Genomic DNA, 12,940 nt, shown 5'->3' on the forward strand with positions numbered 1-12,940 from the left:
ATTACTTATTCACACCAGGATGACACCTGAAATAGTTATAACTAACACAGAACAAATAAATAACAAATCCATTTAAAAAGCAAAACGCAAAAACTGTTTTTAGCAGGATCTGAACTTGCAGCAAACTAGCACTCCTGGCGGGCACCACAGGGATTGCAGGCACTCCCTTCACAGGGTCTTGGCTGATCTGCTCACTCCATGATAGGAGCTGTGGTGATGCTCTCATTGGGGAAGAAAGATTGCCCAATGGTTAGGGCACTAGCCTTGGACTCTGGAGACCGGCTTTACATCCTTGCTCCACCAAAGACTTCCTTTGTGACCTTTGGCAACTCCCTTAGTTTCTCTGTGCCTCAGCTCCCCATCTGTAAAATGGACAGTTCCCTTCCTTCCAGGGGCCTTGTGAGGATAAATACATTAAAGATTGTGACGTGCTCAGATACTACTGCAGTGAGGGCCACATAAGTACCACAGATAGATAATAAACTGGCTATTGTCAAGGTATTACAACCATTTCCTTACTTTTTTTGAAACTCAGGCCACTGGTGCATGTAAGTAACTTTCCCGCCACTTGCTAAATGTGATTCTGCATATAAATCATTGTTGCAACTTGATAAGAAGTTGCTGCTAATGTAAAAGTAATTAAGGATTCAATTAACAGTTTGACCCTGCACCAGCTAAAAAGTATTTGCACCTCATTTAAAAGTCTCCAATACCCTTCAATCCTGCAAAGATTCTGCAACACATTAGAAAACAAGGATGCCTAAACTCGGGTTTGGAAGATAAAAGCCTAGATGTACTGCACAGTGGAAATGAAAGCCTTCTACAATCCACTGGTCTTTTAGCAACCCTAAAGCTAGCAATCAAATGATTTTATGCATCCCTTACCAAGGTTTCCTTAGCTTGCTGTGGTATCCAGAGACTATAGTATTGGTTAAACTGGTAGAGCTGAGGATACTGAGATGCATTCAGTGACTGGAGTTCTTTATCGAAGAGCTGAAACATCAGACAGAGGGCCAGGGGATCTCTCTGACTGTGAAGGAGATCAGTAAAAACAGCAACAAGATACTCCACTATACTTCCTCCTACAAAAGCAAACAACAGGTTTGAGACAGGTTCTCTCACTGGTAAGAATCTGGGAAAGTACATACAGTAACTTTAGCCACAACACCATTCACACCCACCTAACCTGAGCAGTATTTAGATAGCAATCACTTTGAGACTACAACGTGGGATTTTCATAAGTGCCTACGGAGCACAAATCCCACTGAATGTCAAATGGATTTATGCTCCTAATTTCTTGAGGTGCTAGTGAAAATCCTACGTACTGTAGTTCTTAGTAAGGTAAATGGTGCCAGATTACACTCAGACTTGCTACTGGGTTCAACCCCCAACCTGACACAAAACTAAGTGCTTTTCGCAGTGTTATATTATACCCGTATTCTGGCTGGTCATAGGCCCAAGCACAGCTGCACATAGAAACAGGCATAATCTGCATGCAGGTGTGCAGATCAGAGGGGAAGCGGTGTATAAATACGTAGCTCTTGGCCCATTAGTCACTCTGGATACTCAACAGTTCTCCATGTGCAGGGCCTGGCGAATGCCAGCTTTGTGGGTGGGGCATGGGGAGAGAATCCTGATCTGTGCATAACAATTATACCCATCATGGCTACCTCTTTTCTCACGTACATGGCAGCATCAGTCAGAATTTATACCTAAAACTTCTAACTCGTTGAACTTGTATACAAACAAAAGCACTTCTATCTTAAGTCTAGCATTTAACCACATTTTGCCAAGTTCTGTCCTATAGTTATACCCGTTCAACCTTACTAAATTCAGGTCTGAGTAGAGTTCAGCCCATTTTGTCATTTATGCTCCCAATGCACCCAAAAAGATAACGTTGTCAGTCAAGGATTAATATGGAAGTTTTCTTTAAAAAAAAAAGTTAATTCCCTCCCCCATGGGTCCAATTCTCCAGTCCCAACTAACTGGTTTCAATGGGCGAGTTTCACACTATTTGTTATACCAAACACAATCCTTTAAAACTGTTCAGCTCTATTTCACTTAAGCACTTCCTTTTCCCAGTCACGGCTATTGTAACATAGTCGTCACTAAGCATCAACAGTGTGCTTTTAGAATGTGAACTTGCAGAATTCTTCCCCCAAATGAAATGTGTGTGTCGGGGGCAAGGAGGAGGTTTGGTTTTCTACATTTTCCATAAGGCCACAAATTATTGTGAGCAATATTGCTTCCTACATGGCTACACTGCATAAAAGGACAGGAACTCCAGGAAGTTCCTTTGGGTGACTTCTGTACATGTTCTTATCTCAGGAGCAAGGGAGGAAGGCATGCATTCCTCTCTCACAAAAGAAACAGGGAATAAAGGTTTATGCTGTGAGAATCTTGGAGGCTTCTCAAGCCAGGACTATCTATGCTGAGGCACTTTGCCTCCGCCCTGGTTCCCAGCAGAATTGTGCTTACAGGGGCTCCCTTCTCCGGCCACTGCTGTGGGTTCCACAGCATCAGAGGATAGGTGGGCTCTTTAATTCGGATATGACCTATGTAGCTTTCCCACAAGAGTTCCACAGAGTTGGTGGTGGTGGGACTAATGTTGTAAAGAGCAATCATCACCCTGATATTGCCCTCTTGGCTCAGGTTCTGAACCCAATGTATCTTCCTTGGGGTCAGAAGAGAGTAGAGGCACCTTGCACCCTTAATGCTGCTCTGAGCCAGGATCCCTTGGATCTGTGTTTTCCCACTTGTAGAAGCAGAGGGTACAATAGGGCTCATTGATTTTCATACACAATAACCAGAGTAACCACTGCATGAAAATGATAAAATATTCCCCCCCCCCTTCCATATACAGCATGAATCTTTTTAGCCACTCCCAGGGACATATACAAACACAGTAAATACCCATTTCATTTTCAGTCTGAAGCAACAACTTATTCCTGGCTTCTAACGCTGCAGGGACAACAGCACTGAATGGAAAGGTGTGTAGAATCATGTCTTCATTTAAACTGAATCCAATTTCTTCATCTAGGCCTTCGCTGCCCTCCACAAGGACATCAACCATATCCAGGACATCTAGTTACCAATGAAAAAATGTCAGGGTTCTGAGTTCAAGCAAACACTACTTTTAGGATGCAAGTACACAGGAAATAAGAGGAGATTTAAAGGTGTGGGTAATTCAGGAGAAAATAAAGGAAGCATCCAATGTTAGTGCTGTAGGCAAGTGAAAGGGAACAATTTAATATAGGTTTGGGGGAACAACAACCCAAGGATAAGAAGATGTCTCTTTGAATATACATTATCTTTGAATATACATTCATGGTACAAATCAGACAAAGGGTGAAAGACAGGTATATCTGGCTCCTAATGATGGTAAAATAGATGGCACTCCTAGCATGTTTACACTGTGGGTGGCTTTCAAAGCTGATGCCCCATTAAGAGAAGTATGGAGAAAGGGGAACTAGCACCAGCAGCAGTGGATGAAGGCATCGCACCAAAACATCTGCAGTCAGAGCACCTCTGGAGGAGACAGGCGAGCGCGTACAGGGGAGACAGCTGCCAGGGTGGATAAAAATCAATGATTTAAACAAACAAACAAACAGATTTTTTTGATAAAATGCTTTTTGAGGAAAAAACCTATCTAAAGATAGTTTTAATTAAGATACATTATAGCTCAAAGATATCTCATCATGGAATAGGGATTATAAATTCTAATTCTATAGAATGAGACAATATATTCATGTAATGTTTAAGAAAAGTTTGGTAAATGAGTTCCAACAGTTCATGGATTAGGGACTCACTCTTATGGGGTTCCAGTGACTTCTGTATAGATTATTTAGGTTAAGCTTTCTTCCCAATGGGACTCAGCGCTCAGTCTAGAAGATACCATCAGAGATGCTTAGTTTTGCAGTTCTCAAACTGTGAATTTGTGTCTCCAGAGATAACATGCTTGTTAATAACAAAAATGTTTTTAAATAAATAAATAGATAAATAAATAAATAATGTGTAGCAGTGAGAAATAACAGACCTCAACCCTATTGTCCATCTCTAAATTTGTGTACACAGAGCCAATCCCTTACCTCTCTCTAAAAGTGCAAAGTTTCAAAAATTTCAATGAATAGAAGATTTTTGGGGGTGAAATAGATCTGGACAAGGAGAAGAAGTCTGGAGATAAATGGAGAAAGGAGGTAAAAGCAGTAGAAACAAAAGTGAAACTGTTTGAGCAGCATATTCCAGAAGTCTTGAGGTCTTTCTGAGATATATATTTGCTGATGATGTTTTAAAGAAAGTCACACCAGTGAACTGGTGGAAGTCACTTAAGCACGTGGATTCAGAGACTGTTGAAGTGATAATTTCACTTTTAACAGCAGTAGCTTCTTCTGCCGGTGTAGAAAGAATATTTTCTTCCTTTGGACTAATTTATTCCAAATTGAGAAATCATCCTAGGAAAGCAGGAAGGTGAAGATGACTGAGTTAGCTGCAGAAGCCAATATTTTAAGTTTCTCATGTTGACCAGGCTGATATAGTCGATTTAATTTTTGTGTGTGTTTTTTTTTAAATATTTCATTTAACTATTTTAGTTAAAAAAATTTTTAACAAAAACCTGATTTAAAAAAAATCTTGAATCTTTAACTAAATTCAAAAATTCGTATACTTGTTTTATTAAAACATTATATGTTTGCTGTTAAAGAAAAAAAATCCAGAATACATAACGTTGTTGTTTTAGTTAAATAAAACAATTTAAATGTCTGTCTGGTGATGTTCTCCTCCTAATACAGCATGGCAAGAAAATCCTCCAAATATTAATGATTAACCTGTTGAATTGGAGATAGTTCACCTCCCAATGACTTCATAAATATCTGCTTCAATTACTTTTGGTAAATTAAATAACCAAACCATCATTCATTTTCTAATATAGCTATAAAACTAATCTGAAAAGTTTTCAAAATAAATCACTTTAAAAACGTATAGTGTGTACCTTCTAAAAATGAAACCTACATCTATCTCTGAGTTGTGAAGAATATGTATTAAGGTTATAACAACCAACAAGAAGGCACTTTTATGTAGAAATCCATGATTAAATCGAGTCTTCCTGACTAGTGATTTAAAATCAAATCCACCCTGGCAGCTGTTATACTCTTTATAAAAAAAAAAAAAAAAAACAAGGGGGGGGGGGGGTTGGGAGTTGTGCCATGTGCTTTCTCCTGAGCCCTGAATTACCAAAGTGGAACTAACACTCCCATGTCTGTATGCTCAGCTAGCCAAATCCTGGTCCCTGAAGTCAATAAGAATTTTGACACTGCAGTCAATGGGACCAGGATTTGGCCTAAAGAGCACAAGCAGCAAGATTCCAGCTGCCCCCTGTGAATGAACACAAGAAGTGGGAGGGGCTCTGGTATGATCCTTGCCCCTTGCTCATATATGCAGGGGGAACTAGCCCTGGCCCTGTGATTTAAAAGGAAGCATGACTGCAATGGATTTGACTTGGATTAAAAACTGGTGCTGTGGGACACTGAAAGCAGATCAAAAGTAAGATTTTACTTGGACTTTTAAAACTGCAAAGCTGTGTCATAGATTACCTTCTGGTGCGGGGAGACATCATGGTCATTTAGTGTTTACTTACAGAGCTGAATACAATTAAAAAGCCTAATCCTGTAGTTCCTTACTCAGGCAAGATTTCAACAGGCATCAGTAGCAGGTTTGCCTGATTAAGGACTGCAAAATTAGATGGAGCAGACATCACTTTGGGATCATCACATACCATCAATGTGAGAGATGGGTATGCTAACATTATCCACATCTTGCTTAAATAAGTTGACTTGGAGCATACTGGCTTCCTGGACAAGGTCTGCGGCTTTATCCGTGTATGGATAGGGGTTTGTCACCAACTTCATTAAAATCTGCGAACCAAGATAAAAGTCAGTCATAGACCCCCGAACAAGCAAGCTCATTGCAATTCTATACAGAAAATGCTAGTTATAGGAATATTAAGTGAAACAAATGGAAGGGCTTGGAAATTTAACATCTAGAAAAGGTGATCAGGAAAAGAAATGTTTTCTTTTAAAGATTAGATTTCATTGGAATTAGTTAATTTTATCTGGGAGTTTCAAAGGAGCCTAGCAGGTGGGATGCCTAATAACCTTAGCGTCTTTTCTCCTCATACCAGCACTGCTCCAGTAACAATATATCTTATGGGGAGTCAATTCCCCCCAACCCTTTTCATCCACCCCTTCACCAAGGACAACAGATATGAGTTCTGTGTAAAGGATTTAGTCACTGCCTTTCTCAGAATTCATTCACAATCCTTTGAAAAGATTTTCCTCAATAACAGCAAAGTAATTAGCTTCCCATTAATGCTATTCTTGACATTGTTTATCTAACTAATTTGAACAATTACCCTCTCCAAAAACTGAATCACGGCTTCCTTTTTGTCTTCTATTGTATTATCCAAGTGTTCCAGCCACAGTACGAGTTCCTTCCACGTGTACTCAAATACTCCACTGTCATGCAAAACCTAGCCGGAAAAACAGCATGTGAGAGAAAATAAATAGTGTATATTTATAGCTTTTTGTACAGCAGCTTTCATTTTTATTTCTTTTACTACAGACAGAATAGCAGCAAATTGCTGAACACCAACACTGTCCCCCTCTCTAACTTCTGACAAAAGGGACCTGATTCTTACATATACCAAGGTTGCTTTAGACCACCCTAATTCCACAAAAGGGCCCCAAAGTGGATGTAAATATTATTTACTGCCATTTTACATTGCCAAAGCTGTGTAAAGTGGCCTTGATGTAAATGAGAATCAGGCCCCATGTCTTTATTCATGCTGCCCCCTTTGCTGAAAGCAGCCATCTTCTCCTCCAAAACTTTTCCCAACACACACTTTTTTTCTGCCTAGCTTTATACAACTCTCAGATACAACTCTAATTTGTTCTTAGTCTTGCACTTATTTTCTTAGATCCATGCATTTTAAGCCCTGATCCTGCAAACAGCTACACACGCAATTAATATTATGCACACAAGTAATGCAGTTGAACAACATAAAGCTACTCATATATGTAAAGTTATTCATAAGGGCAACTGTTTGCAGGACTAGAGTGTTTGTAACATCGGGGGAAGCAGGGATCTGGCTAAACTACAGCCTGATTGCGATCTCACGCCAGTATAAATCAAAAGTAATTTAGGCCTGGTCTAAACACAGTTTTTGTACCCATTAAACTATTTCAGTTACTGATGGTTTTTTGTTTGTTTGTTTTTTACCAAAATTATTAAATCAGTAAAACCCCTGATTTCTGGTAGGGTTTTACCAGACATAGTTTTGTCTGGGGACAATAGTTTTACCATTGAAAAGGTGCCTTATACCGGTATAGGTTATTCCCAGAAATTATGGGTAACAAGCTATAGGGACGAGGCCCTTTTCACAACTGCATCCACGCTATGGTGATTAGTTGCAAGCCAATATAGTGAAAGCAGTACAAAAACTGTGTAAACAAGTTCTGACTCAACTGAAGTAAAAAAAGTTAAACCAGCATTAAGTGAAATCAAAATCAGACCTTTTGTGTTTAAAACAACAGCACAGGTAATCATGTAATAAATAAACTAACAGAAGTTACTGAAAGAGAGAGGACACTATCATATGAAAACTCAAATAACAAGCTTCTATATAGTTTTATGAACTTTGTCTTTTGCAAAACATATATTGAAAACAGTTCTCTTTCAGGGCTCAGTTTGTTCAGCTTTCACTGTGTGTGCTACACTGGCAGATACAAAAATAGCATCTCTGATTACACGAATTTGACATGACAGTTCATCAAAAAAAATGATTCACTCTTAAATAATTAACTACTTCTGGCAGATTCTCAAAAAAGAAAATACTTTCAGCCCTCATGAAAAGAGGCAGGAACAGAACGCAAAATTTGAAAACATACCTGCAATTTATATTCCATTATGTTGAAAAATAAAGCAAAAAAAGACTCATTAACATCTCTCTTTTTTTTTTAAGAATTTTGAAAAGCCCATTGGAACTGATACAACTGTCCTGACCTCACTGCTTATGAATCCCTTTCAAAGAAAACAGAACGAACTGAAAGGAGAAAATGAATCAGGCAGCCCAAATCTCTGCTCATCAATCAAATATACTACAAAAAAAAAAAAAAAACACCCACGCTATTGCTTTTAAATGTAAATACGTTTAAGCACCAGAGGCTCACACAAGAGGAGCTTACCCACCACCATTAAGGACTGCACATTTACGAAGCAGGCTTTTCCTATGCAGCTGCCAAAAGTAACTGTAACAGAAATTCTACAGGGTCCCAAATTCCAGCTCTGATCCTGAACCCTATAACATCTGTGGGAGTTCTGTCACTGTCTTTAAGCCTCTACAACATTTTGTACTGAATCCCACTGGCCCCAGATATGGTGTTACCATGCAAGCATTAAAATCCAGAGGCCATTGAACTCAGTGTGAAGACCCTCACTAGCTTCAAAGGGCTTTGGATTGTAACTTACATTTTTTTAATTAAATTAAATTAATGGAGATATCCTATCTCCTAGAACTGGAAGGGACTTTGAAAGGTCACCAAGTCCAGCCCCCTGCCTTCACTAGCAGGACCAAGTACTGATTTTGCCCCAGATCCCTAAGTGGCCCCCTCAAGGATTGAACTCACAACCCTGGGTTTAGCAGGCCAATGCTCAAACCACTGAGCTATCCCTCCCCCCCAAGTCCTTAAAAATTCATCTGTGATCTGGCACCTTGCTTTGCTGACAGTGGCAGCCAATGCTAGTGCCATGAGCAGGAGGAGCACACTAGTGGGTAACAGACTCACGTGCATCTCAGTGGCTGACATGAACTATACAACGGAACTCTTTATGTAATTTCTCTGATAAAAGCAGCTGTTTCCAGCTTTCAAAGTGCAACCTGTGATAAAACCTGATAACAGTAATCACATGCCAGATTTAACTTTTAAAATCCATATCATTTTGGTTTGTGAATGATGTTACAACTGGGTACCCAGGGACAAGCTCCTGGACCTGTGCAGAAGTCACTAGTCACTGGGGCTATGCACAGTCACAACAATCCACCTGCATGGACCTGATTGCAGAATCAGGGCCTAGGAACACCTAGGCCAGATTCTTTTAATTTAGGCTCCTAAATCCATATTGAGGCATCTAACTAGAAGTGACCTGATTTTCAGAGGCACCAAACTTCTGCAGCTGCCACTGACTTCAATGGGATTTGTGGGCCTTCAGCACTTCTGAAAATCAGACATCTTCTATTTAAGTGCCAAAATGTAGATTTTTTTTATTTGTTTTTTAAAGGGTAAATAATATTCACTGCTACCCAGAAAAGACTGTGGCCAATGGGACTATTTCATGTGAGCAGAACAGGTTGGCTGTGAGCCAAGGAGTGAATAATTACAGTCAAATTAAATTAGAGACTCTTTAAAATCAAAGTGCTAAAAAAACAACCTTAGCGTGATCAACATCAACACACTGCTGTTGGCACAAACTATATAAATGTGTTTAAGTATCTGAGGCCAAAGAAAAAACTTACCTTGATGATCAGTTGTTTTGTTGACGTTTTCAGTTGTGAATGGTTACTTGTTACAAACATTTTCATCAGTAAATAAAATACTGATCTTTCACCACGAACCTTTTCTGTTTCCGAGACATCCTAAAAGAATAATGGGTTTAAACTTCCCTTGTGTGATATCACTGGACAGGAATAAGTTACTCTGTGGCAGCAGAATAGCAAAAACTGTTTTGCAGGCCAGAGATTTTTTGGGCTGGCCAAGTGGAAGTAGCGTGATTTGAACGAATTCTGCAATTAGTGGGTGAGCAAGATGAGTATAATAGCCTTTGAGCAATGGAAGGAGTGTGTCTAATAGGAAAACCAACTAACAGAAGGGTCTAAGTAGAACACCACACCCTTTAACTTTCCCTCATCACCAATAATCCTGATGTCATACTAATACTGACTCAAGGGGAAATAAATCCATTTATCCCAGGGCTGAATTTAGCTCCCAAAGAATAGGAAATCAGTGTAAGTCGCTTCTGTTCTGACAGGTGCCGAATTATTACAAATGTGCACTACTTTACTGCTTATTCTACTTTTCAGACCAACCCAATGTGCAAAATACAAAAACCCTTTGCATCACTGTTGAATATGGCCTTCTAACTTTTCCTTTAAGCACTTGTCTAACACTAATAGTGTGCAAAACAGAAAAATTACACTGCTGTTGAAACTGGCAAGAAGTAAATTTTTTTTTGCCAGTTTCAAAGATCTTTCCTGCTCCCTCTTAAGTCTCTTCCCTGTTCTCTATGGCTGGCTGAATATGATGGAGGATCTGTTATCATGGAGGGTTCCAATCAGGGCAGCCTTGAGTCACTTCTTTCCCCCACTGCCAACTCTCACAAGGCATGTTCAAATCCTTTCTCCAGCCAGCTGTAGGAGGGTCTCTTCCTATATGTGCCTAGAGTAAATGAGAAGAGAGGGGAGTCTGTGAAAGCCTCCACTCGCATAAGCAAGGAGCCCCCTAGGGTAAGGTTCTTCTCCAGCAGGTGTTTAGAAGCAGCACCCGAGAATCCTGCTCATCTCCTTGATTTGCAGCCACAATCCTTCCATCCCTCAGTGTCCAGAAGAGTCTCACTCTTGTCTCTGGGAGCAGCAGATTTTAGGATGCCCCTTTTAACCCTTCATAGGAGAGGAGGGAATTTCTATTCCCACTGACAAAGGTCCTAGGCCTTTGTTGAGCCAATGATTCCCGGGCTCTTGCCTAATGGAAACAGACGCTGAAATGATAGGACTGGCACTAAAGACGTGCAGCATCAGAGACAAAGACATGAGGGCAACTGGCAAAAGAAACAGATAAACGCATCTGCAATTCTCCTACCTGTACTCTGAACCAGGCAAATTTATTTGCCGGCAGTTCCAGAGCCACTTTCAGTATATGGTGCTGTAGAACAGGAGGGATCTCTTCTCGGAGTCCTTTTTCAGTGACAATACCTGGGGTTGGAAAACAGTAATAATCAATATTACTTTGCATTTCTAGATCTCAGAATGCTTCACAAACATTCATTATTTAAGCCTCAAAGCACTCTTATGAAGTGAGCAAGCAAGAAATTCATAGATTTTAAGGCCAGGATTAATATCTAGTCTGACCTCCTGAGTAACACAATCCAAACGACCTCACCCAGTTCACACTGTAGGAATCATTAGGCCCACCCTTGACAACACAGGCCCTTGGGTTATCATGCAGCAACTCCAAACAGTAGTTTTACATAACAAGTGAAAAAGAAAACCCAGGTGCTGTTCAGATTGCAGTGGGAAATTTAGCAAAGACTACAACATGGAATTTGACCTAGGTGTCCGGACTAATACCCATACTGTTACAAAATGTGATATGGCATATTTACTAACCGCAAGTGAACTTTGGGCTTACATCTCACCAAAAGTAGCTTTTTATCATTTATTTGCAACAAGTGGTATTTTTCACCTAAAGCAAAAAACAGACTGAGATGGGATACTTTATTTTCCTGAATTAATCAGAGATCAAATACTTCCCATATAATTCACAAAACTAGTGATGCTACCATTGGTTCATTAAGCACAGAGTGGGAGCTGCCTCATATTTTAACTCCACTCTGGTATGCACTCTATAATCTCATTTTCTATGGGGTGAGCTCAGTGTTCTCTTTTCTTGTATTGTGTAATTTGTATATGGGAACAGCACATTAAAAAAAGATAGCAGAACTAACAAAACTCCAAAGTTCCACCAGCAGCAAAACTAAACAATGGGATCAGCTGTTAAACATACAGATTGTTACAAGTCAAAAACAGACTGCCTGTCTTCAGTCCCACTGGCAGACTGCTCAATTCTGTGCAGGAGGATGGGAGATTTGTGACTAATCCTCAATGTACTTTTCTGCCAAAAAATGTGAGGTGCTAAAGTTTTATTCCTTGTGTCACATTATAACTAAACACAATACCAAGGGGTCATTGCCTTATCAAGATACATGTCCCTCCTTTTGTTTTTTGGAAAAATCAATCCATTATGTTGCAAGAAATACTGGGACACACAGGACACATGATTTTGTGAGGCAGCCACAGAATAAACTAACCATGGCAGTGCACTCTGATTGGGGCACAAGGGGGATGGGAAGCCCATGCATTAGTCTATTTATTTTAAGACTTTTGGCTCTCCTTTTCTTGACAAACTTTTAATTTATGTAACTCCTACTCTTATATACCTTACAAGGGACTGCACATAGTACAGATAATTATTCTAGCTCTATGGTACAGAAAATGTATATACTTCTCTACTCAGTTTTGCTGTACAAAGAAACACTCCTTGTTTCCTATGTAACAGTTGCCCAAACTCAAACCATCTCATATTACTGTTAATAATTCTCCTATTATGAGCTTCCCTCAGAAGCAACACCATGTAGAATTCCATTCCTCCTCCCTTGGACTGCAGTAAGCATGATTGAAAAAAACAGAGCAGTAGAAGAAGAAAAGGGTTACTTTTGACACCTTCCAGAAGAGACCACTGCATTGGTAAGTGATTTTTTTAAACCTCTAATGAATTACCCTATCCCTTTAAGAGACTGCAATGTTGTTGCAAATATGAAGAGTTCTAAAATCATTTATTTAGACTGGGATTGTCATAGGGGCCTGAGGGAGTTAGGCACCCATATCCCATTGAAAGTCACTGGGAATTAATAGACAGCAGGTTTAAAACAAACAAAAGGAAGTTTTTCTTCACACAATGCACAGTAAAACTGTGGAACTCTTTGCCAGAGGATGTTGCCGAGACTATAACAGGGTTCAAAAGAGAACTAGATATATTCATGGAGGAAGGTCCATCAATGGCTATTAGCCAGGATGGGCAAGGATGGTGTCCCTAGCCTGTTTGCCTGAATCTGGGAA

The 12,940-nt window shown here is 39.8% G+C and overlaps 1 protein-coding gene across 2 annotated transcripts in view; it reads right to left on the minus strand.

The window, feature by feature from the left end:
• The window catches only part of URB1 (URB1 ribosome biogenesis homolog), a 76,385-nt gene that overhangs the window by 39,941 nt on the left and 23,504 nt on the right, over positions 1 to 12,940 (minus strand). For both annotated transcript variants that reach the window (XM_054048013.1, XM_054048005.1), the window contains 6 exons: positions 10,905 to 11,017; positions 9,566 to 9,685; positions 6,407 to 6,523; positions 5,771 to 5,909; positions 2,914 to 3,084; positions 886 to 1,082 (listed from right to left, as the gene is read on the minus strand). In XM_054048013.1, coding sequence (XP_053903988.1) covers positions 886 to 1,082; positions 2,914 to 3,084; positions 5,771 to 5,909; positions 6,407 to 6,523; positions 9,566 to 9,685; positions 10,905 to 11,017 — 857 coding nt within the window. The remainder of the gene's footprint in view (positions 1 to 885; positions 1,083 to 2,913; positions 3,085 to 5,770; positions 5,910 to 6,406; positions 6,524 to 9,565; positions 9,686 to 10,904; positions 11,018 to 12,940) is intronic.

The sequence above is a fragment of the Malaclemys terrapin genome, chromosome 1 (genome assembly GCF_027887155.1).
Source record: "Malaclemys terrapin pileata isolate rMalTer1 chromosome 1, rMalTer1.hap1, whole genome shotgun sequence".
NCBI classification, from domain to species: Eukaryota; Metazoa; Chordata; order Testudines; family Emydidae; genus Malaclemys; species Malaclemys terrapin.